Genomic DNA, 24,691 nt, shown 5'->3' on the forward strand with positions numbered 1-24,691 from the left:
GTTCAGCATCAGCCATACTTTCTACTCTTTGTCAGAGTAGGGTGCTACATTTTTTTTTAATGATCAGCAACAGAAAGGTACAGTAAAGCCAACTGCAGTTGAAATCTTGATTGAGATCTTGGGGTCGTCTAAGATGGAAAAAAAAGCAGGTATGGCTGGATCATGGAGGAAAGAGATGTGAATGATGAAGCATTATGACAATGATACAACAAATGTGGAGAAGCAAGATATTCCATATCCAAGGCCTGAAGGCCCAACTTATTTGTTCTCATCAGAGTTAGAAAAAAATGGTTTATGGTGTTAAAAAGTGTTGTGTGCATATGTGTGTCTACCTCGCTTAAACCCCAAGATGATGTGCGAATTACATAACTTTTAAAGAAGCATTTTCACAAGCTACATTTTACAAGCAAATATGAAGTATTTGCCTCACTGCTCTACTTCTGACGGGATGAACAGTTAGCACACAGGAAAACTACATGCAGTTTGCAAGATAGTTATGCTATGACTTAGTAAACATTCTGTAAATATTCTGTGACTGTAATATGGTTTTGCAAAGTCCCTGTGTTGCTTCCACTAGTCTCTACTTGCACAAATTCCTCATCCCTAGGCTCCTCATACCTTTTCAAGCAATTCGCCCCCCCCTCCTTGTTGTAGCTCCTCCCCCCACATCTCACCCCATGGTGATATGCTGAATCTTGTCAGAATAAATTCCTCCTCTGTGACAGATTCCCACTAAAGACTTGCGAGAAGGAGTTATTGCGAAAAGATTTTTTTTTAAGTCCAGTGCAGTTTAATAGTGATGTCTTGCACTGACTTGTTCACTGCACTCTTGAGGTTTTTAAATTGTCTCATTGCTCACGAAGTTAACACAGTACATAGCATAAAGCATTCATTTGTGCCTCTTCATACCTTTTGAGTGGTTGACAGTTCTAGTCATTCATTTATTTTCTATTGACCTTGTCTTCGTTAGGGTCGGAGGTGAGTTGGAGCACAGATGACTTCCGATGAAAAGCAGACCACATATACACAAAGAACCATTTACTTACACATCTATGATCAATTTAGAGTATTTAATGAGGGTAACACCTGTTTTTGCAATGTTCATTTTACGAGGATGTTATGGAAGTATTCAACTGGCTACAATTCGCTGTCTGAAATTCAATTGGCAACAATTCGCAGTCTGAAATTCACCGTCTAACAACCAGCCAATCCAGTTACGCTTTCTTAGTCACATGATGTCACATACGAAGAAAGCGTAACTGGATTGGCTGAGTGTTGGGTTCTGACTTGAAGTAACTCTGCCTTCTTAACCCAGCTAATCCTGTTATGCTTTCTTAGTATGTGATGTATGTGATTAACCCTGATGTCATGTGACTGAGAAAGCATATCTGGTTTGGCTGGTTGTTAGACGGTGAATTTCAGACAGCGAATGGACCTTTCCAACATGTCAATCACTCGTAAAGTAACAGCCAATCAGATAGCCGCATTGTCAGTAGCATGTGCTTGGAAAAGTTAATGTTACGAAGAAAATGGTCCTCAGATGCACTTGGGGAACGTGCAATTCTGACGAAAGATATCTTGCTAGGGGCCCAGTTGATTAATTTTCCAAATCCTAAAACATAGTTGGCGAAGTGTCTCCGATGGATTAAAGCTTGCGAAAGACCTCACGTAAAACTCAGTGTGAAAAATAGCAACAAACATATGGCTGTATGTTCGAAGGGAAGTGACAGAAGTATTTTCTCTGAGTAATTTCATTATTATCGGTGCTTTATATATTGCAGGAGAACAACTTTACCTTTGTTAGCGTATCACTGACTTGTTGAATGACGCGTGTAATGTTTTATGCCGACGAGTCGGGTTCATGATACGTAAATGCACAATGTCATGCAATAGAAATGTCTATTTCCCCATTTGTATCATATCAGACTTTTAAGACAGAGCACTGGGTTTGATTACGAGTCAAGTCAAACTTTTTCATCTGGTGACTACGGTACTGACTGAGTTAATCACTGTTGTTTAAACGCACTTGTAGAAAATCGAATCAAACTCACTTATAAAGACTACAATATTACTCATGATCTTTCCAAGCAAAAAGTAGTCACCCTGCTTTACATGTGCAGTACGATTCCACTATTTTATCGTGTTGGATTTCAATATGAAGTTTGTGAGGCGTCAAACTTTTTTGCATCGATCGCCATGTTTTGCTGTAACCCTCACATTGCGTCCTGCTTTGTCCAAAATCTTAATTCCATGAACATATCCTTGTGTGAAATAGTTGAGACCTCTCTGTAGAACCCTCTTGGACAAGTCTGACGCGTTTGGCAAAAAACATACCGCAATGTTATCCAGAATACGTGATAGAGAATCCACTTCAAACGTGTATCGTTCACTAGCGATTTCGGAAGATTATGGTGCATGGCAACTGTTGCTCAGGGCTGCGGAGCTGAAGATTGCCACTTCTACTTATGTCCCCTTCCACCTTTGAAAATGTTAGAATGATAGCTCAAACATGATAGATTTGATGAAAGGAAAGAATGTTCCTGTTTCGCAGATCAGTGTCTGTGGAGAAAGGTTGGCTTGTCCCGTTTGGGGTGGCCACAGCGTGACATCTCAGATGAACGCTCATATTTGTTTGGCACAGTTTTTACGCTCGATGACCTTCCTGACGCAACCCCTTTTGGGGAGTAGAGGCCCCAGTGAGATACGAACTCACGACCCCTGGTTTACCAAACCAATGCTCTGAGATGAATAGTTAAATGTTCATAAAAACAAAAATATCAAGCTAATTGTTTTGATGTTTTGAGAGGCATGAGTATCCTGTCAATATAGCAGCCCACATACATATTGGTGATGATTCATGGTAGTTTTGTTGCAGTAAGCAATGTATTTTAGCAACGATTGATGGTAGTTTTGCGACATTTAACTTTTTATTGGGAGATCCTGTCCACTGTGATGACAGTAAGCACATACGCATCAAAGTCTTGAGTCAGCCGAGCCCAATGCCCAGACAAAAGCCTTTGATGTTACAAAATCAAACGCCTGTTTAATGTAATTCTTCATAAATCTTTTGACAAACTTTAAAGCCTGATAAAGTCCGCTATGACAGCTACAAGTGCACATCAAAGTCTGCCTCTATCACACAGTGTCACCATGCAGCGTAGAGAAACGCTTGGCAACTATTTTCAAACATTTTACAGAGGCATTTCTGATGCAATCCATACAAAATTGACGCGTTGAATATGTGCAACATGTGGCTTCATGGAGGACAATGTGGCTTCTTTCCCCAAGGAGGCATTTCAACAATCAATTTAAAAAAATAACAAACCCATTAAAATGTGTCACTATCACTGTTTTCACTTATTGTCTAAAAAAAATGCCCGATAGGACGACTTCTTCATCTTGATGGCATCCCTCACCGTTGGTGTCCACCAACAGATTCAGGGATTGGCTCCGCAAGAGGCACTGACCATCATACGGCCACAACTTCGGTCTGCCGCCTCAGCAATGGAGGCTTGGAACACGGTCAACTCAGAGTCAGTGTCCCCCGCATCCCCAGGAACGTGAGCAAAGTTCTTTCACAAGTTTTAGTTAAAACTCTTTCTGACAGGGGATTCTGCTAGCCATTCCCAACAGACCATCATGATACATATTGGCCTGCCGCAACAGGAGCGCTCTCCAGCACTCCGTACTAAACACTTCAAATAGGGTAGGTAATCTGAATTGTTATTTGTTGCAAAGGCACAAAGAACAGTAAAAGCCCGTCCCCTCTCCCGAAGGTGGAGGAAGGCTACCCTCTTGTCCACTGAACCCTAAACCCAAAGGACATGGGCTGACTATATCTGATCGGAACTTCTTGACAGTCACACACCAGCTCGGGCTCCTTCCCTGCCAGAGAGGTGACGTTCCATGTCCCTCGAGCTAGCTTCTGTAGCTGGGGATCGAATCGCCAAGGTCCCTGCCTTTGGCCAACACCCCGTTTACACTGCACCTGACCATTATGGCCCCTCCTACAAGTGGGGAGCCCATGGGTAAGGGGACCTATGTTACCTTTTCGTGCTGTGCCTGACTGACCACCACGGGTGCAGGCCTGGCCACCAGGCGCTTGCCTTCAAGCCACACTTCCAGGCGTGGCTCCAGAGGAGGAGCCTGGTGACCTGCATCTGGGCAAGGGAAACCTTGATCTAATATTTATCTTCGTCATAGGGGTTTATGGTGTTGTACTTTGTCTGGTCCCTCATCAACGACCTTTTTGCTGTGGGTGATCCTGCCAGGGGTGTGAAACCCCAGACAACTTAGCTCCGAGGATTATTGGGACAAACAAACCTCTCCACCATAATAAGGGGACGGTTTATGGAAAAAGAAGGTCACATTGACCTTGTCATGTGTAAGTATATTGAAATTCTATCAATTGACAAAAAAGATATGACCATTTTTGTCCATTCTTTGAATTGCGGATTCTTCTAAAAGTTTACACAACTGTTGTGTCTGTTAAGAAAAGTTATGTTCTAAATAGTTTAGGACGCAGGGTGCATACTCAGTCTGACCAAAAAATTTAAGGGCTTTTTAGGGGCATTCTTAGGGGGTGACACGGAAATTTTTTACGGCCGACATGAAAAATTTAGGGCCATCGTGGGAAATCAAGAGTAAGGAAAAAAGACTGACCCAATGGTGCCATCGGCTGTTCTTGGTTCATCAAAGGTTCCAGTACGCCCCTTGTGGTAGTCCTCATTGATATGACCATTGTCAATGTCTTCACATAATTACTTCACATAACAGTCTACAGAAAAACAGATTCTAACTACAATTGCAACTATATACACAAATGTCTTCTACTGATGTCTGTCTCAGCACCCCTATTCTGGCTCCTTGAGCCTACCCAGTGCCTCCTCTATTTGTTGCTGCAGAGGTGCCAAAGTGGCTCTCTTGTCCTTTGCTCTGCCTCTGAGTGCATTGGCTTCGGTTATAAACCTCAGATTCCTCTTTTCTTCTGCCTCCTCACACAGCCTGTCAGCCTTCTCAATAAGCGTAGATATGTCAGTCTCTATTCTGGCTTTTTTGGCTTTGAGGCTGTCTATCTCTGCCTTAGCTGCCTTCCTCTTCTCTGCCTGTTTTGATGCATCCTTCTTCTTCTTTTCCTCCTCTGGAAGGAAAAGGGTTATTTACTAGACGTAAATACTTCTGGCAGAAGATGCAGCGACCAACAGCTCCCTCGTGAGAGGCACCATGTCAGGCCCTCCATATTGCTGGACCACCTCCACTCTTTGCCTCCGAGCAATCAATGACTCCTTGCTTAGGTTGTCCTCGGTGACCTCCTAGTTTGTGGAGAAGCCTCTTTCCACAGATGCCTGTCCACAGAACAGTAGCAGCACCTGGTTTATGGCGCCCCATAGCTCCTGCAACTGCTGGCTTTCCTGCTGATGCAGAGTGGAGTGGAAGAGCGTGTCCACCCTGTCCTTAGAGATGTTGAAGTCAGAGAAAGAGACCCTGATCTCCTCATCTTCTTGGATCTTTTCACTCAGTCTGGAATGCTGGAACAGAATCCTGTCGCATTTGCTTTCCTCCACCCTTCTGTGATCCACCATGATGTTTAAGTTAAGTTTTTTGGAGTTTTTTGTTGTTGTTCTCCTTTTCATCTTTCATGGCAATCTGCCGAGGGTCCATCCAGCTTAGTAGGCGGACTAAACTGTATATGATGGTTGCAATGGCAGATTTCAGAAGCAGTCTCTCAGCAGCAAAGCCTATGCCTACTTTCGATAAATCCACCCAGTGTGACTTGTCACCCACATTAATCTTGAGAAGGCTGGTGAGGGAGGCTGCCTTTTCTTTAAGGACTTCAGGCTTGATGAACTTTTCCATCAGAGTCTTGATGAGGGTGCCCATGTCCTTTGCGATGAAGGGAAGCATAGGCTTGTCAGTCTGGTACAATTTCAGGAATGCTTCCACCAGCGGCACACATGAGAAAGAAGTGAAGCTTGGCAACAAAGATGGGGTCCTGTGCTGCTTTCTAAACAACAGTGAAGGACCTGTTGGTTGGCAGGTCACCTTCTTCGTCCTTGCCGCCTCGCAATAATCTCGCACGTGTGGGATCAGGGTGATGGCTCTCTCTGCCACATGAATGTTTTCAAGCCATCTGTGCTTGCAGAACATGAGAGGGAGAGTGTTGGATCCAGTGACTTGATTAAAGTCCTCGCGCCTGGCAGGTGCATCGCGAAACAAGTTGTAGAGGCTGGACAGAAAATCTTCCAACCCCCATCCAGCTGCCTCGCAACCGATTCGAAATGCGTTATGGATGTGTAGACTGCAGCTTCCAGTCTGCAGCATACAGCGGTTGGTCATCTTTTCTATTTGTTCTTGAATTGAGTTGTACAGCTTCCAATTAATGTTGGGGCCATCCATTGAGAGCTAAGGCAGGTTTTGGTGACCAAAGTCACACACGATAGGGTCCAGACGCTCCTGAAGATCAGTTGCTGCTGAATGTCCCAGGAATTCAGAGGTGAGGTAGCAAGTGCGGACCCGGTCATCAATCCACAATCGCACAGGAATGTCCAGCTGCTTCTCTTGCATCTCATGATTTAGAGACTCATCAAAGAGGAGGACATACTCTGATTCAGCGTTCACTTTCTGCCTCAGTAGAGATAAAAATTGGGCAGCGATGCCAAATGTAGCCAGGTACGAAGTCTTCCTTTCCCCACAGTGGTAATTTTTAGCAAACACTTTTGAATTATTTTCACAAGATTTGTAACTGTAATGGCTGCAGATCATTTTTAAATTCCACACAATCTCAGTTTTTGTGTATTTAACTACGTTCATAAAGCCTGACTCTGGCTGGTTGAAGTCGTCGATGACTGGACAACTGTAGTTGCGCATGCACAGCCGGTACCACTGCCTGAAGTTGATACTTCACTATCTTGATATTTTGACAGAAACATATTCATACTAACGGAAGATGAGAGAGTCTTCGCCAAATCAGCATGTCTCCTGTTTTTCCGGTGCCACTCCAGCGTTTTGACGCCCATCTTTCCAAGCTGGTAACTCTGCTTGCACAGATGGCAGTAAAACATGTGCTGATCTTTTGGATCTCGACGAACCCAGCTCCCAAACTCCTTACTTTCAACCCAAGCATCTTGAAAAATGCACCTCCCCATGATACAAGTTGGATTGATGAAAGAACTACACTACGTCGTAACGAAGACGAAGTGAAATGCCTACTCATGGAAACGAACAGTGGAATATCGACAACAAGATGGCAACTAGTTGTGAACACGGTGACTTCCGTTGACAATTTCCGGCTGTTTTGGATGCCAGATGGATCGCTATTTTTTTTTTTTTAAATAAAACATTTTTTTAGGGAGAATTTTGGCGGTAGAGGCCCTCCCTTTGATTTTTTTTTAAATTTAAGACCTTTTTAGGGGCTTCACCGGTTTTCGCGGATTTTTAAGTACTTTTAGGGTCCCCGAAATGCACCTTCGAAAATTTAGGGGTTTTAGGGACTTTTAGGGCCGCGTGCGAACCCTGATGTGTATATATATTTATGAATGGGTTTTTATATATATATATATATATATATATATTATATACACACACACACACACACACACAGTGAAGAAAATGAGTTGAGTTGATTTGAACACCCTGCTATATTGCAAGTTGTCCCACTTAGAAATCATGGAGGGGTCTGAGATTTTCAACGTAGGTGCATGTCCACTGTGAGAGAGATAATCCAATAAGAAAAATCCAGAAATCAAAGTGTATGATTTTTTTAAAGATTTATTTGCGTGATACAGCTGCAAATAAGCATTTGAACACCTGTCGATCAGCTAGAATTCTGACCCTCAAAGACCTGTTAGTCCGCCTATAAAAGTCTACGTCCACTCCATGTATTATCCTGAATCAGATACACCTGTGTGAGGTCGTGAGCTGCATAAAGACACCTGTCCACCCCATACAATCAGGAAGACTCAAAATTGTAACATGAACAAGACCAAAGAGCTGTCCAGACACGAGAGACAAGATTGTACAACTCCACATGGCTGGAAATGGCGACGGAGAAATTCCCAAGCATCTTGGTGAAAATAAGTCCACTGTTGGAGCAATCATGAGAAAATGGAAGAAGCTCAACATGACGGTCAATCTCAATCGGAGTGGAGCCCCATGCAAGATACCACCTCGTGGGGTCTCAATGATCCTTAGAAAGGTGAGGAATCAGCCCAGGACTACAGGACAGGACTTGGTCAATGACCTGAAAAGAGCTGGGACCACCGTTTCCAAGGCGATTCTTGGTAATACACTAAGACGTCATGGTTTGAAATCATGCATGGCACAGAAGGTTTCCCTGTTTAAACCAACACATGTCAAGCCCTGTCTTAAGTTTGCCAATGACCATTTGGATGATACAGAGGAGTCATGGGAGAAGGTTTTGGGTCAAATGAGACCAAAATTGAACTTTTTGGTCATAATTCCACCAACCGTGTTTGGAGGAAGACAAGTGATGAGTTCCATTCCATTCCTGCGAAGCATGGGGGTGGGAGCATCATGCTCTGGGGGTGTTTTTCTGCACATCAGACAGGACAACTGCACTGTATAAAGGAGAGGATGACCACGGCCAGTTGTGAGATTTTGGGGAACATCCTCTTTCCCTCAGTCGGAGCATTGAAGATGGGTCGTGGCTAGGTCTTTCAACTTGACAATGACCCGAAGCACACAGCCATGAAAACCAAGGAGTGGCTCTGTAAGAAGCATATCAAGGTTCTGGTGTGACCGAGCCAGTCTCCAAACCTAAACCAAATAGAAAATCTTTGGAGGGAGCTGAAACTCCATGTTTCTCAGCGACAGCCCAGAAACCTGGGAGAACTTGCAATATAGCAGGGTGTTCAAATACTTACTTTCTTCACTGTATATATGTTTACAACACATTTTATATGTTGGTACATATACATGATTTATTTCCTATGAACTAAGTTGATGTAGCTGTGCCACGAACTATTGCTGAGACAGTTGATGAACTTTTGGAGGATTTCACCTGGAAAATCTCAAATGTCATGAATGCTCTCACTCTTATTAAAACTCAGACAATCTTGATACGACCTAAAACACCATGGAGGAGCACAATGATGGTCAAAAACTACAAAACAAAGTGTAGGGAAGCAGAAGACAAGAGGAGAAAAACTAAAGTCCAAATTGACTATGACCTCTACCAAGTCTTTGTAATTTTTAACTAAAACTTAGTCAGGGCAGGATTGCAACACTTTTCTGACATCATCAAGAAGAACCTCATCAATACTCATACTCTGTTTTCTGGGGTTGACAAGCTGACACCCTCGGGGGTGAGATCAGAGAGCTACAGAAATCCTAAAAGATGATAAATGCAATGAATTTTTGTGGGAAAAAAATATTATCCATCATGTTAAATATCAGCACAAATCATCAATTTGGTACAGTTGACCAAAAAACTGTTGAGAAAACGAATCAGCAGCTGAAACCAATGAGCCGTCTTGACTCAATACCAGAGAGGCTAGACTCGGGACACAAGTATTTGGGAGCAACGGTATGGTTTCATGCCTAGAAAGACTACCACAGATATATGATTTGCCTTGAGGATGCTCACGGAAAAGTACAGAGAAGGTCAGAAGGAGCTACAATGTGTTTTTGTAGACCTAGAGAAAGCCTATGCAGTACTGCATGTGCAAGTGTGGTGTGGCAGAGAAATATGTTAGAATAGTACAGGACATGTATGAGGGCAGTAGAACAGCGGTGAGATGTGCCGTAGGTGTGTCAGAAGAATTTAAGGTGGAGGTGGTACTGCATCAGGGATCCGCGCTGAGACTCTTCCTGTTTGCGGTAGTAATAGATAGGTTGGCAGACTAGGTTAGACTGGAATCCCCTTGGACCATGATGTTCGCAGATGATATTGTGATCTGCTATGAAAGCAGGGAGCGGGTGGAGGAACAATAAGAAAGATGGAGGGGCACACTGGAAAGGAGAGGAATGAAGATTGGTCGAAGTAAAACAGAATATTTGTGTGTGAATGAGAGGGGCAGAGTAGGAGTGAAGCTCCAGGGAGAAGAGATAGCGAGGGTGGATCACTTCAAATAGTTGGGGTCAACAATACAGAGCAATGGAGAGTTTGGTAAAGAAGTGAAGAAATGGGTCCAAGCGGGGTGGAACAGTTGGCGGAAGGTGTCTGGTGTTCTATGCGACAGAAGCGTCTCCGCTAGGATGAAGGGCAAAGTTTATAAACAGTAGTGAGGCTGGCCATGATGTACGGATTAGAGACGGTGGCACTGAAGAAACAACAGGAAGCAGAACTGGAGGTCGCAGAAATGAAGATGCTGAGTTTCTCGCTTGGTGTGAACTGGTTGGATAGGATTAGAAATGAGCTCATTAGAGGGACAGCCAAAGATGTATGTTTTGGAGACAAGGACAAGAGCAGACTTTGATGGTTTGGACATGTCCAGAGGTGAAAGAGTGAGCATATTGGTAAAAGGGTGCTGAGATGGAGCTGCCAGGCAAAAGAGTATTAGTATGTTAATGAAAAAACGGCAGCCAATACAAGCCCATGCGTTTTTTCACCACAAAACATGATTTTGACGTATACAGCTTTTTGTAACTCCCGCCATGAAAATCCCCTCGAGGGAGTTGTTTTCGAGAAGAAGCAGGAAGTGACGTAAAGGACAGAAGCGCCCCCAAGTGGACTCGTTTGTTTCCACTAGTTTTACCTCTGGGAAGGTAGCTCAGTGTTCCTTCATGTTAGCCAAAATGCCAGTTTATTGCATTGCTGGACATTGCTTGAACACTCGGGAGAATGGATTTACCCTTCATAAATTTGCAAGAGACCCGGTTCGTTGTGAAAATTGGATTGCACCGGTGCAGAGGACGAGAGCTTCGTGGGTTCCAAATGACAGGTAGGTGTGTATACAGCTACTAAAAAAATAGTTTGGGGCGGACCACGTAATCATTCTCTCATAACGTAACAAAAGAGGGTTAACCCCATACGAAATATGTCGATGTGCGCCTTGGACGGCTGCGTCGCTTCGCCAGCGTCGCTTCCCCAGCGAAGGCTGCACTTCGCGGCTCTGAAGAACCCAGCCAAAAATGCCTCACTCAGCCGCGTGCCCACAGTAAAGCGCCCCGGCTCGAAGGTGTTGTTCATCAAGTACTGCGGCATCTATAAACAACCGCCGTAGAAGTGGGTCGAACAGGAGACGGTTTGGCCCTGATCGCATGTCATCTGAATATGGCTTGAAACAATAGGGTAATATTGCCTCTGTAACTTCACTCGGTTGTGTGGTGTTCTCCTTTTCGAAAAGAGCTTCCATGTCAGAAGGGGCGTGTTCGTATCCTATAGTAGGGTGCACAGCGTGTTTTCATTGGCGAATGTCCGGGTGACGTCACGGACAGAAGATGTATCCAATATGGCGACCACTTCGATGTCGTAGAATGACACCTCAGCAACTTAGCGCATGGATGACACGCTTTCTGTTCACATTTATTTTTTCGTATAGACATTTAAGTGAATAACGTTATATGTATTTTTCATTACAATATCTATTTTAGAATGTTTATAGGGCTGACACTTGACCTTTAAGCAGATACTCCTCAACACGGGGAGGCAATGTTCCCCATCCACCACCAAATGCGTATACTCCAAAACGCCATAAACATGTTTTTGAACAATGCCCTGTTTTCTCTCGTGAGTTTATCAAGACACTGTCCAACCTTGAAGAAACATGAACCTTTGTGTTGATGTTGGGATGGGTGTAGCCATCTGTATTGTGTAACCATGTAACCTGACAAAGCAATAAAAATAGGAACAACAGTTTGGCTTACTCAGAATGTGGTTTGGAGGTGCAGCTGGTCAGCCAAACCAGTTTTCCTCATAAGCCGATTAAATACCTCTTCATTGTCCCTACTTAATTGCATATTCAGTCCAGCGGTTGGGTGTCGAACCTGACAGTCAACCATTGAGACCTCCAAGTTCTTGGGAATTACAGTCTCAGAGGACCTGAAGTAGGAGACGGACATCAACTCCATCAAAAAAGCCCTGCAAAGGATGTACTTCTTGTGGCTTCTGAGGAACAACGGTCTGCCATGAGAGCTAATGAGACAGTTCTACACAACGGTCATCGAATCAGTACTGTGTACCTCCATCACAGTCTGGTTTGGGGCCGCCACAAAAAAAGGACAAACTCTGACTGCAACGGGCAATCAAAACTGCTGAACGGATCGTCGGCACCATGCTACCCACCATCGAGGACTTGCACTCAACGCGAACTAGGTCCAGAGCAGGCAGGATCCTTTTGGACCCTCCACATCCTGGCCACCAGCTCTTCCAGCTACTTCCGTTGGGAAAGTGCTACAGATCAATGAAAGTTAAAAGTAGCAGGCATTTGAAATTTTTTTCTCTCTCTCTGGCAATTAAGTAATTAAATTCTTGATCAGTGAACTTACTATTTTTCTGCCTTGAGCCATGTTAGGACACTCACATATCCGTTTTATCACTTTAATATCCTGCTGGTCAAATCAGCATTAGTAATATATACATATATATACTGTATATACGCACACACTCATTTTTTAAAATATTTTGTAGACCGCATGATTCGTCACTTTAAACTGCTCCTTTTGCACAATTGACATCGTTAACACAAAAAAAAAAAAAAAAGATTTTACATCTTGCACGTTTTATAAAGAATAGTTCCTATAAACAGAAAGGTCTCCTGTTCTTTGTTCTTGTTGCTATGTTGTACCTTGTTCTTTGTTCTGAATGCCGTACCAGGGCACCACCAACTGCCGGAGAAAAATTCCTTGTGTGTTTTTACACACTTGGCCATTAAAGCTGATTCTGATCCATCCATCCATCCATCCATCCATTTTCTTAGCCACTTATCCTCGCAAAGGCCGCGGGAGTGCTGGAGCCTATCCCAGCTGTCAGTGGGCAGAGGCAGGGTACACCCTGAACTGGTTGCCAGTCAATCACAGGGCACAAAGAGACAGACAACAGTCGCACTCACAATCACACCTATGGGCAATATAGAGTGTCCAATTAAGGCATGTTTTAGTGAATGTGGGAGGAAACAGGAGTCCTCAGAGAAAACCCACACAGGCACGGGGAGAACGTGCAAACTCTACACAGGGAGAGACGGGATTGAATCCGAGTCCTCAGAACTGTGAGGCCAACGCTTTACAGCTGCTCCACCCTTTTTTGGGAAACATAGTAAAGATTTTTTTGCATTAAAAGTGTGAAAATATTAATTTGGAACATTTCTTTTTTTTTTAGAAACAATGACTACCCTTTGGACAAAAAGAACTGCCAGCAACACCAATGGGGTATGTCTTCACCCATTATTCATCAAATTATATGAAAATGACCCGTATCTATTATGATAAGTTTGAAATCATCGTTAAGTATAATTGTAGCAAAATTCAAACAACATGAACATATTGGTAACTACTATACAAGCACACGGGAGGACTATTTGTTAGGGAAAGTAGAAAGAAAAAAAAAAAAAAAAAAAAAAAATCAACAAACAAAAGTTGCCTCAATTCAACCTTTCGAAATGACCATAACACGGATGACTGAGAATCTACACCGACATACAAAAAGCTCATTTCTAGCTTTGGTATTTGCCAGTAACCTGTTGAGGGTTTACCCCGGCTTATGCCCAGAGTCAGCTTCGATAGGCATGCCTGTGATCCTCCGATGCAAAGATAAGCTGTATGGAAAATGGATGCTATTTTTAATTCATAGCATTATACGCGACTTGGTCGAAACTTACCGCCAATGCTGGGACTTCCATCAATTCATCCATTTTCTGAGCTGCTTATCCTCACGAGGGTCACAGGAGTGCTGGACCCAATCCCAGCTGTCATCAGGCAGAAGACAGGGTACACGTTAAACTGGATGTCAGCCAATCGGGGGACATAGAGAGAAACAAACATTTACACTCAGAATCACACCTACAAGAAATGTAGTTTCCAATTCATGCATGTTTTGGGGATGTGGGTGGAAAACAGAGTGCCCGGAGAAATCCCACACAGACATGGGGAGAACATGTAAACTCCATACAGGATTTGAATCCTGGTCCTGAGACTGTGAGGCCTACACTATGTTGTTCATTTTTTTGTTGATTCCCAAGGAATAATGTTTGCAAGTGGGGCTGGTGCTGATAATTTGCAATCGGGGGGGAATTTCATTGACAAAAAGGGGAGCACTGCAAAAAAAGTTTGGCAACCAATACGTTAGGTAATTGAAGACTCGAAATTTTCTGCATATACCTTATGTGCCCTATCAATGACTGGCAACCAGTCCATATTTACCTCACATCTTGTCCAAAGACAGGTGGGATAGGCTCCAACTCACCCACGAGGGGACACAGTAAAGAAAATGGATGGATGGCATTCGAGCACGATGGCTGTTTCGCTTCATCTGCCTGTCTTCTTACATTGATGTGCCTGTAAATCTGGTTTCACATGACCTTTTCTATTGCACAAAAGTGCAAATCCTATGCTCTAGAGCACCACTTATTCCCATTAACTTTAATGAAATGATTTTTCAGAAGGTGACACAGTTGTTTAGTAAATGTGTGAAAACTATTGTTTACATTGCTTGGCACCGAATTCTGTTGATGAGCAACTTTCACTTGTGATTGTTGAAGATTTGCCTCTGCTACTTCAGGCTCCTCAGTCATGGTTCAACTGTCTTCACCACATTTAAAATCATAACAGATCACATTACCTTCTTCTTCTTTTCCTTTAGGCTTGTCGCATTAGAGGTCCCCACAGCGAGTCATCTTTTTCCATCTAAACCCTTCTCCTACATCTTCCTCTCGAACACCAACAGCCCTCATATCTTCCCTTTCACAACATCTATCAAACTTCTCTTTGGTTTTCCTCTCAATCTTTTGCCTGGCAGCTCCATCCTCAGCACCCTTCTACCAATATACTCACTCTCTCGCCTCTGAACATGTCCAAACCATCGAAATCTGCTCTCTCTAACCTTGTCTCCAAAACATCCAACTTTGGCTGTCCCTCTAATGAGTTCATTTTTAATCCTATCCAACCTGTTCACACCAAGCAAGAACCTCAGCATCTTCATTTCTGCTATCTCATGTTCTGCTTCCTGTTGTCTCTTCAGTGCTACTGTATCTAGTACATCATGGCCGGCCTCACCACTGTTTTATAAATTTTGCCCTTCATCCTGGCGGACACTCTTCTGTCACACAGAACACCAGACACCTTCTGCCAATTGTTCCACCCCGCTTGTACCCGTTTCTTCACATCCTTATCACACTCACCATTGCTCTGGATTGTTGACCTCAGGTATTTGAAGTCATCCACCCTCGCTATCTCTTATCCTTGGAGCATCACTCTTCCCCCTCCACCCCTCTCATTCATGCACATACATTGAAAAAAATAAGTCTTTCAACACCCTGCTATATTACAAGTTCTCAAGTTAGAAATCATGGAGAGGGCTGAAATCATCGTAGGTGCATGTCCACTGAGAGATAATCTAAAAAGAAAAATGCAGAAATCACAATGTATTATTTTTTAAAATTTATTTGTGTGATACAGCTACAAATAAGTATTTGAACACTTGAGAATACCAATGTTAATATTTGGTACAGTAGCCTTTGTTTGCAATTACAGAGGTCAAATGTTTCCTGTAGTTGTTCACCAGGTTTGCACACACTGCAGGAGGGATTTTGGCCCACTCCTTCACACAGATGTTCTCTAGATCAGACAGGTTTCTGGGCTTTCAATTGGGTTTAGGTCTGGAGACTGGCTAGGCCACGCCAGAACCTTGTTATGCTTCTTACGGAGCCACTCCTTGGTTTTCCTGGCTGTGTGCTTTGGGTCATGGTTGTGTTGAAAGACACAGCCATGACCCATCTTCAATGCTCTGACTGAGGGAGAGAGATTGTTCCCCAAAATTTTAAAATACATGATTGCAGTCTTCCTCTCCTTAATACAGCGCAGTCCTCCTGTCCCATGTAAAGAAAAACACCCCCAAAACATGATGCTACCACCCCCTTGCTTCATAGTAGGGATGGTATTCATCATTCATCTTCCTCCAAACATGGTTAGTGGAATTATGACCGAAATGTTTCATATTGGTCTCATCTGTCCACAAAACTTTCTCCCATGACTCCTCTGTATTATCCAAATAGTAATTGGCAAAATTAAGACAGGCCTTGACATGTGTTGGTTGAAGCAGGGGAACCTTCAATGCCAAGCATGATTTCAAACCATGATGTCTTGGTGTATTACCAACAGTCACCTTAGAAACGGTGGTCCCAGTTCTTTTCAGGTCATGAACCAAGTCCTGTCGTGTAGTCCTGGGCTGATTCCTCACCTTTCTAATTATCATAGAGACCCCACAAGGTGATATCTTGCATGGGGCTCCACTCCGATTGAGATTGACCACCATTTTTAGCTTCTTCCATATTCTAATGATTGCCACAACAGTGGACCTTTTTTTTTCACCTAGCTGCTTGGCAATTTCTCCGTAGCCCTTTCCAGCTGTGTGGAGTTGTGCAATTTGGTCTCTGGTGTCTTTGGTCATCTCTTTGGTCTTGGCCATGTTACAGGTTTGAGTCTTACTGATTGCATGGGGTGGACATGTGTCTTTATGCAGCTAATGACCTCACACAGGTGCATCTGATTAAAATAATACGTGGAGTGGAAGTGGATTTTTAAAGGCAAAGAAAGAGGTCATTGAAGGTCAGAATTCTAGCAGATAAACAGGTGTTAAAATAGTTATTTACAGCTGTGTCACACAAATAAATCATTTAAAGAAATCATACTTTGTGATTTCTGGATTTTTCTTTTTAGATTATTTATAACCCACATCAAAGCCAAAAGGTAAACAGAGCTGCAATTAGGTTATTTTACTTTTAAGTTAAAAGAAAAGCAAGCAGAGCTCATATAAAGCACCTTAGCCCAGTTTTAAACACTGTATAGGCAAACCGTGACCTTACCTTTAATTTTCTCACGGTGGCCTGTTTTTTTTTCTTCCTTATCCCCCACTTCTCCAATTTCAGGAAGCCACTGTTAATGGCAAATCACATTCCCTTTTTGTTTGCTCTTGAATCCCGCCGAGCACAGAGCGAATATTTGAACTTCAAGTCAACATGTGGGAGAGGTATTAAAAGTGCAGGAGGATGTGCCATCACATCCTGTGTTTGTGTGAGCCTCCAAGAGCAGTACACTGCAGTCATTTTGCATGGGGAGTATAGAAGGAATGTTTGTGAAATTTGCCCATTCGGCAAGCATGCTAGTACGGTTGTAATGCGTTTTCCTTTCCTTTTTGGTTGGAAACTCAACACTGTATCCGCAGTAAAATTCTTTGACCGAGCAATTTTATTGTTGTCCTCAAAGCTTATAGGAAATATGGATGTAAAAAAAAGACAGTCTAAAAGCACATTTTTATGTACTGGAGTTAAGAAACAAGGAAACAATGAATAGTGCTGCGATGCTTAGTTTTGGGGCCGTTTGTGCAGAAATATGCAGTTTGACTCATAGTGGAGCGCATGACCACACCCATCTAAACGGTGCTGGGCCGCCAGTCCGTTTACAGGACATCGCATGTCCTTATTTGGTCGTGCTGTCAGCTCCCGCCCTTGATTGGTGGAGCAAATGAAGCATTTTGCTTTGAGACTCACACCTGTGTGCTGATGTTCTCACACACACACACACACACACACACACACACACACACACACACACACACACACACACACACACACACACACACACACACACACACACACACACACACACCCTACTTAACCTCTGACAAACTTCTTGTGCTGATGAACAGATGAAGCGGCGATGTCCTAATAATGTTCCGCATGGTCAAATTACACACGGTTTCATTTAGTGTGTACAATTTAAGTGAAATTGCAAAATTCGACGAGTAGAGACTCTCAGGCACCTGAAGAACATATTTCATTTCATATTTAATTTATTTTGGGGGAGTCTAATTCTGGAAATACCCCATTTGTTTGACAAATCAACCTGCATTTTTGTTTTTGAGGAAACAAACATTCCGAAGGAAGTAGCTAATCACTATTTTCACGAAGTTGGTTTGTTAGCACCAAGAGAAAATTGTCTCTGTATATTTTCTTTGTTATGGATAACCATTATTCGTCACTGTGACGTAAAATTATTGTTCTCAACAATAAAACGAAAATGTAAAATGCAAATACATTGTCGGATTGTATATGTGATTGTAAAATACTGTACATGAAAATAAAACTATCGCACAGAAAAAAGTCATTTGCTACGACATGGCGGCCCCTGGCGGCCATTAGAATACAACTTGAGCACACGTTCCAAAAATGATGCACGGATTTCTTCTTTTTCCACCTCATTCATATATTTTATGACAAATCTCTAGTTGGTACATTCTATACTTTTCTTTGACTTCATTTTTATTTTCCTACTGAAGAGCTGATAATAGTTGTATTTTTATGATGAATGACCCCAACTCTTCAGTCTGCAGGTTCTGCTGCACTCTCCAACTCAGACAAAATGGTTCTGGATGGAAAAAGAAAGAAAAAAACCCCATGAATTTTTTCAATGAATACTTAAAACTGCTCGAAATGTACGATAGAGATGGTTAACTATCAACAATGCAGTTAATCATGTGTACCCAGAGTCACAAAAATTATATGAATGAAAAAAGTGTTGTGGTCCATGAATTCATGAGTTCCATCCATCCATTATCTACCGCTTTTCTGGGTCAGCTCGTAGGGGAAGAAGCTTCAGCAGGGATACCCAGACTTCCCTTTCCTCAGCCACTTCTTCTAGCTCTTCTGGAGGGAACCCGAAGCGTTCCCAAGCCAGCCGAGAGACATACTCTCTCCAGTCTGTACTGGGTCGTCCTCGGGGTCTCCTTCCGGTGGGACATTCCCGGAACACCTCATCAGGGATGCGTCCAGGAGGCATCCAAATCAGATGCCCCAGCCACCTCATCTGGCTGCTCTCAATGCGGAGGGGCAGCGGCTCGACACTGAGCCTCTCCCGGATGACCGAGCTTCTCACCCTATCTCAAAGGGAGAGCCCGGACACCCTGTGGAGGAATCTCATTTCAGCTGCTTGTATCCGGGATCTTGTTCTTCGGTCACGACTCACAGCTCATACCCATAGGTGTGGGTAGGAACGTAGATCGACTGGTAAAGTGAGAGCTTCGCCTTTCCCCTTAGCACCATCTTTACCGCAATGGACCAATACAAAGTACGGATCACTGCAGACGCTGCACCGCTCTGTCTGTCGATCACCTGCTCCATTCTTCCCTCACTTGTGACCCCAAAATACTTGAACTCCTTCACTTGGGGAAGGATCTCAACCGCGACCTGGAGAGGCGACCCCCCTTTTCCGACTGAGGACCATAGTCTCGGATTTGGAGGTGCTGATTCTCATCACCAGCCGCTTCACACTCGGCTGCGAATCGCTCAAGTGAGAGCTGGTGATCACAGCTTGATGAAGCCAACAGAGCCACATCATCTGCAAAGAACAGAGATGTGATGCTGAGGCCACCAAACCGGACACCCTCTACGCCTCAGCTGTACCTAAAAATTCTGTCCATAAAAGTTATGAACAAAATCGGTGACAAAGGGCAGCCGTGACGGAGTCCAACTCTCACCGGAAACGAGTCCGACTTATTGCTGGCAATGCAAACAAAACTCTTGACAGCGGACGTACAGGGATCGAACAGCTCGTATCAGGGGGTTCGGTACCCCATACTCCTGAAGAACCCACCACAGGACTCCTCGAGGGACACGGTCGAATGCCTTCTTCAAGTCCACAATCCACATGGAGAATGGTTGGGCAAACTCCCATGCAGCCTCGAGGATCCTGCCGAGGGTGTAGAGCTGGTCCACTGTTCCATGGCCAGGACGAAAACCACACTGCTCCTCCTGAATCCGAGACTCAACTTCCCAATGGACCCTCCTCTCCAGTACCCCTGAGTAGACCTTACCAGGGAGGCTGAGGAGTGTAATCCCTCTATTGTTGGAACATACCCTTCGGTCACCCTTTTTGAAAAGGGGGACCACTACCCCAGTCTGCCAATGAATTCATGATTTAAAAAACAAAATTTCACCTAAATGCCATGCTTGTTTAAAACAAAAACAGGAAGAAATATTTTGTTGAAATGAGTGAAAAAAAATGGAAAACTATGTACAGATTGAATATTATAAGATTTCAGATATTAAAATCAAAATTATTTTTAGTGCATGCAAATGATAATATAAATATAGATACACAAATGCATCTCATTGAATTATGAAATTAATTAAAAAGCATTTCCAAACGCAATTGTCACTGCACAGTGACATTTTCATGAAAATTTAAAAAAATAACAGCATCCACCACATGATTTGTGATAAATGAATCTATATAACATCAGTTTCACCTTTGAATCAAACTGCTTAAATAAGCTTTTTTTTTTTTTTTAAACAATAATCTCATGTATTGAGATGCACCTGTGAATATACAACAAAATTGGCTGTGCTCCTCACATTTGGTCCTCGCTCAACTCAAACTTCGCTAGCGTCAATTTGGCCAGTCTCGATGTTGCCTGCAGACAGAAGGCTGCTGACAGCTCAACAAGCTCTACGGCTCTTTGCGCAGAGCCCTTGCTCCGGCACACAGACAGGAAGTCTTCCAACAGCTCATCACTGGGGAATTCCATACATACCCCACCCAAAAAAAAAAAAAAAAAAAAAAAAGTTATAAACACATTACTGTAAAGCGCGACCAACCAAAGCAATAAGACGAATTGCACAATTTAATGAGATACAATATGAGAGCTGCAATGATAATGTAGCTATGACTAATTGCAGGATATGGAGGCTTTTAAAATGGTTGAAAAAATTGGACAGCTTTGTGATTTATATAGTTTTTGGACACAATGGGAGAATCATCAAACCAATATTAATATCACTCAGGTGAATGGGAGAGATCATTTGCCACCAGGTCACTTACGAAGGAACTCTGTTCTTTTCTTTGAAAAGCTTTAGCATCTCCCTGCAGAGAAAAGAGAAGCAACAGGTCAGTTTATATGATTTTAAAATATCTCTTTGAGGCATTAATCACCAAACAGTAATTCTTCACAAAATTGTGGTTCATTTACTGTAATTCATCACAGATTTTTTTTAAGGTCAGTTTAGACAAAAAATACCTGGACATCTCTGACACAGTCAGCTTTCTAGTTTAAATGTCTGAAATGTGTCAGGAATGACACACAAGGCCAAATGAGCATTTGGCAGGAAAGAAAATCTCACTGAATCATTAACCATTTAAAACACACACCCCAGTCATTGAATACGTATATGCATACACTGATGACTATATCGACAGTAACAAATGCAAGAGCAATCATTAGTTTGATTGTCTTCATCTACAATACTGTATTTTAAACCCAACTTTTAGCAAATGTATTACTCAGAAAATAATCTGTTTCGACAAGTGGTGTTGCTCATGTTGTTCAAAAGTGGCATACCCGATAGATGTGCTAGTGTTGTGTGTATGGATAGCAACCTCAAGTGGACACCTCTCTCTAAAGTGCTGGTTCACAAATTCGTAATGAAATGCATATAAGGAATTTATGACTAGATATATCATTACTTAACAGATTTTCTTGATTTCGGTGGTTTTCTAAAACATAATCCCTGTGATAAATTGGGATTTAGTGTAGTAAAAATATATATTCAGTGCTGTGAAAAAGTATTTGCCCTCTCGTATTTCAGCTTTTTCCCATATCTATCACAGCACTGATTGATTTGTTTTTCCCCCCAAATCTATCACACAAACAAAGATTTCAAATCATCACACCAATTTTATTATCATGCAGAGACAACTGAAGGAAATAGAAAATGCAGTTTTCAAATGACATTCAAAGGCACGAAAATTCAAACCTTTCTGAATCTCTGTGAAAATTACTCAATTCAATTCCTTTTTCAAAGAGAGTCAGAAAGGTTTAGATTTTATTTGAGTTCCTTGATAAACTGTATTGTCATTTGAAAACTACATTTTGTATTTCCTTGGGTTGTCTCTGAGGGACATTAATATTGGTTTGATAATTTGAAACCTTTGTGTGTCATAGATATGCCCCCCCCAAAAAACAAAAAAAACCCCATACTTTTTCACAGCACTGTATGAACCCCAATTAGGTCAAAACATATGAGTCAAAATACATCACCAGTTTCTTGCAGAATGACTGATTTACTGTACATCCTTGTCTCTCACCATGCCTCTTGGATCTTGTTAGACCGCAGCAGAAGAGAAGTAACATGTGAGAGAGTCGGAGTGCTCCACTCCAGATTGGTTCTACTTGTATGACCATCAAATGCATTCTTGATATCCAGTGCACATGTAGCGAAAGACTCTTGAACCTTTAGCCACATACAGTGTTTAAATATTCAAAATGATTAGTGGAAACTTTAAAAGTCTTGTCCACGCTGGATACGGCCTGGACTGACCTCAGGACTGTGTTTCTCTCTGGTCATCAAGGTGAGCACCTCCTCAATCAAATCTGGTTTGTTATCATGACCCAGAGACCGGATATCTAGAAAAGAAAAGGTCAAATCAATTCACGTTCCATCAAGTTTATATTTTTTGTTTTCAAGCATACTCCACAACAACTCCCTCCTTCGAGTCAGTGTTGAGTGACCAACATATCGAGACAGATAATGCTAGACAATACTGTAATAATAATCAAGCAGGAACCTTTCCATATACTTGGTAGCATGTCTAAGCGACTGTCTGTGTCCAGAGCCTGAAGTAGTTCTCTCAGACCCTGAGAGTTTGGGTAATACAGCTAGAAAGACACCGCATAAAGAAAAATTGTTAGTACTGGCAAGGCTACGAATTTCCAGTTTCACACACACTGAAGACAAGCAAGAACATGTATAAACAGGCTCCGCCCCCCACCCCCTAAAACTAGTCCACAACGTAAAATGTTTTCACTAATTGTTTAATCATTAAGTTTCTTATTGATTTCTAATTATTTTTTTTAATCACTTCCAAAAGTAGCAAATAATGTCAAGTGTATAAGAAATGTTCATGGCGCTTTCCAGATAACTGGAAATTCTGAACTTTCCAACTTCACATGAGGAAATGTGCATTGTAATTTCCAAACCCTTCTATAAGAAAAATCGATGTAACCCGACAAGATGAAAAAATTTGAAGCTCAAACAATGGTGGGCCACGCTGAGTGTAAAACATTTTGTTTACAAAAATAAACAATTTTATTTGAGGCCAACACATTAGCCTTGTGATGAGAACATCTGCATCGCACTTCAGAGGTATTTTCTTTTCTTTTTTTTTTTTTATTTAATTCTCAGCAATCTCAAATTAGGTGAATTGACACGATTTTGTCCTTAGGTCTAAATGTTGTTTTTGTTTGTTTGCGTACATGTCCTGCGTTTGGTTGGTGACCAATCCAGGATTTAAACAAAGATATTATAATCTAGCTTCAAGATCATTTAAGAACATTACCACTTAAATTTTAACATGTTCCAGTTCAACAAAACAAATGAAATAGAGACACACTCACCGAGGGAATGAGCTCTTTATACCACTTGAGCACCACATCAATGTGCTCCATCATACACAAAAGGGTGAAAAAGCGACCGCTACAGAAGAAAGAGGGAAGTCCACTTATTTATGGTTCTGAATAAATAGTAGCGCAAGGAATACAGTTTATCCACAGACAAAATTTTATACAGGGTACAACCAATTAATATATATATATATATATATATATATCTTACTAGTAAATACTCTGTTGGTAGGAATCACCAAGAAGCCTCCAATTCTCACCGACTTCTACCAGATTTTGAATTTTATATCCCAGCTCCAGATCTTTATAATCAAGACACTGCAATGAACAGCAGATGTTTGATGAGAAAAAAACCTGGGTAAGTGGAAATAGGAATGACATTCAAGCATGATTTACTAATAACAGAAAGTCTTTCCCACAGATATGAATTGAAGACTACAATGCCTTGTGAACATATTCGGCCCCCTGGAACTTTTCAACCTTTCGCCACATTTCAGGCTTCAAACACAAAAGATATAAAAGTTTTTTTTTTTGTCAAGAATCAACAACAAGTGGGACACAATCGTGAAGTGGAACGAAATTTATTGGATATTTTTAACTTTTTTAACACATGAAAACCTGAAAAGTGGGGTATGCAATATTATTCGGCCCGCTTGCATTAAAACTTTGTAGCGTCACCTTTTGCTGTAATTACAGCTGCAAGTCGCTTGGGGTGTGTCTCCGTCTCAATTTTACATATTGAGAGAATGAAATTCTTGCCCATTCTTCCTTGCAAAACAGCTTGAGCTCAGTGAGGTTGGATGGAGAGTTTGTGAACAGCTGTCTTCAGCTCTGCCCACAGATTCTTGATTGGATTCAGGTCTGGACTTTGACTTGGCCATTCTAACACCTGGATACGTTTATTTATGAACCATTCCATTGTATATTTGGCTTTATGTTTTGGATCATTGTCCTGTTGGAAGATAAATCTCCATCCCAGTCTCAGGTCTTTTGCAGACTCAAACACGTTTTCTTCCAGAATGGTCCTGTATTTGGCTCCATTAAACTTCCCATCACTTTTAACCATTTTACCTGAACCTGCTGAAGAAAAGTACGCCCAAATCATGAGCCTGCCACCACCATGTT

At 42.2% G+C, this 24,691-nt stretch overlaps 1 protein-coding gene and 1 long non-coding RNA gene across 5 annotated transcripts in view; one reads left to right on the top strand and one right to left on the bottom strand.

Moving 5' to 3' along the window:
• The window catches only part of LOC133508670 (uncharacterized), a 29,075-nt gene that overhangs the window by 1,495 nt on the left and 2,889 nt on the right, over positions 1-24,691 (top strand). The window contains exon 2 of the long non-coding RNA XR_009797117.1: positions 13,277-13,326. This is a non-coding gene — a long non-coding RNA (uncharacterized LOC133508670). The remainder of the gene's footprint in view (positions 1-13,276; positions 13,327-24,691) is intronic.
• The window catches only part of ptcd3 (pentatricopeptide repeat domain 3), a 40,045-nt gene continuing 33,149 nt past the window's right edge, over positions 17,796-24,691 (bottom strand). The window contains exons 14-21 of one of the 4 annotated variants that reach the window (XM_061834950.1): positions 23,778-23,884; positions 23,561-23,639; positions 22,732-22,822; positions 22,485-22,570; positions 22,252-22,397; positions 20,989-21,030; positions 20,523-20,681; positions 17,796-18,537 (exon numbers count right to left, since the gene is read on the bottom strand). In XM_061834950.1, coding sequence (XP_061690934.1) covers positions 18,492-18,537; positions 20,523-20,681; positions 20,989-21,030; positions 22,252-22,397; positions 22,485-22,570; positions 22,732-22,822; positions 23,561-23,639; positions 23,778-23,884 — 756 coding nt within the window. In that variant the 3' untranslated portion in view covers positions 17,796-18,491. The remainder of the gene's footprint in view (positions 18,538-20,522; positions 20,682-20,988; positions 21,031-22,251; positions 22,398-22,484; positions 22,571-22,731; positions 22,823-23,560; positions 23,640-23,777; positions 23,885-24,691) is intronic. The other 3 variants (XM_061834949.1, XM_061834947.1, XM_061834948.1) reach the window with 3 other exon arrangements.

Source organism: Syngnathoides biaculeatus, chromosome 11, assembly GCF_019802595.1.
Source record: "Syngnathoides biaculeatus isolate LvHL_M chromosome 11, ASM1980259v1, whole genome shotgun sequence".
Taxonomy (NCBI): domain Eukaryota; kingdom Metazoa; phylum Chordata; class Actinopteri; order Syngnathiformes; family Syngnathidae; genus Syngnathoides; species Syngnathoides biaculeatus.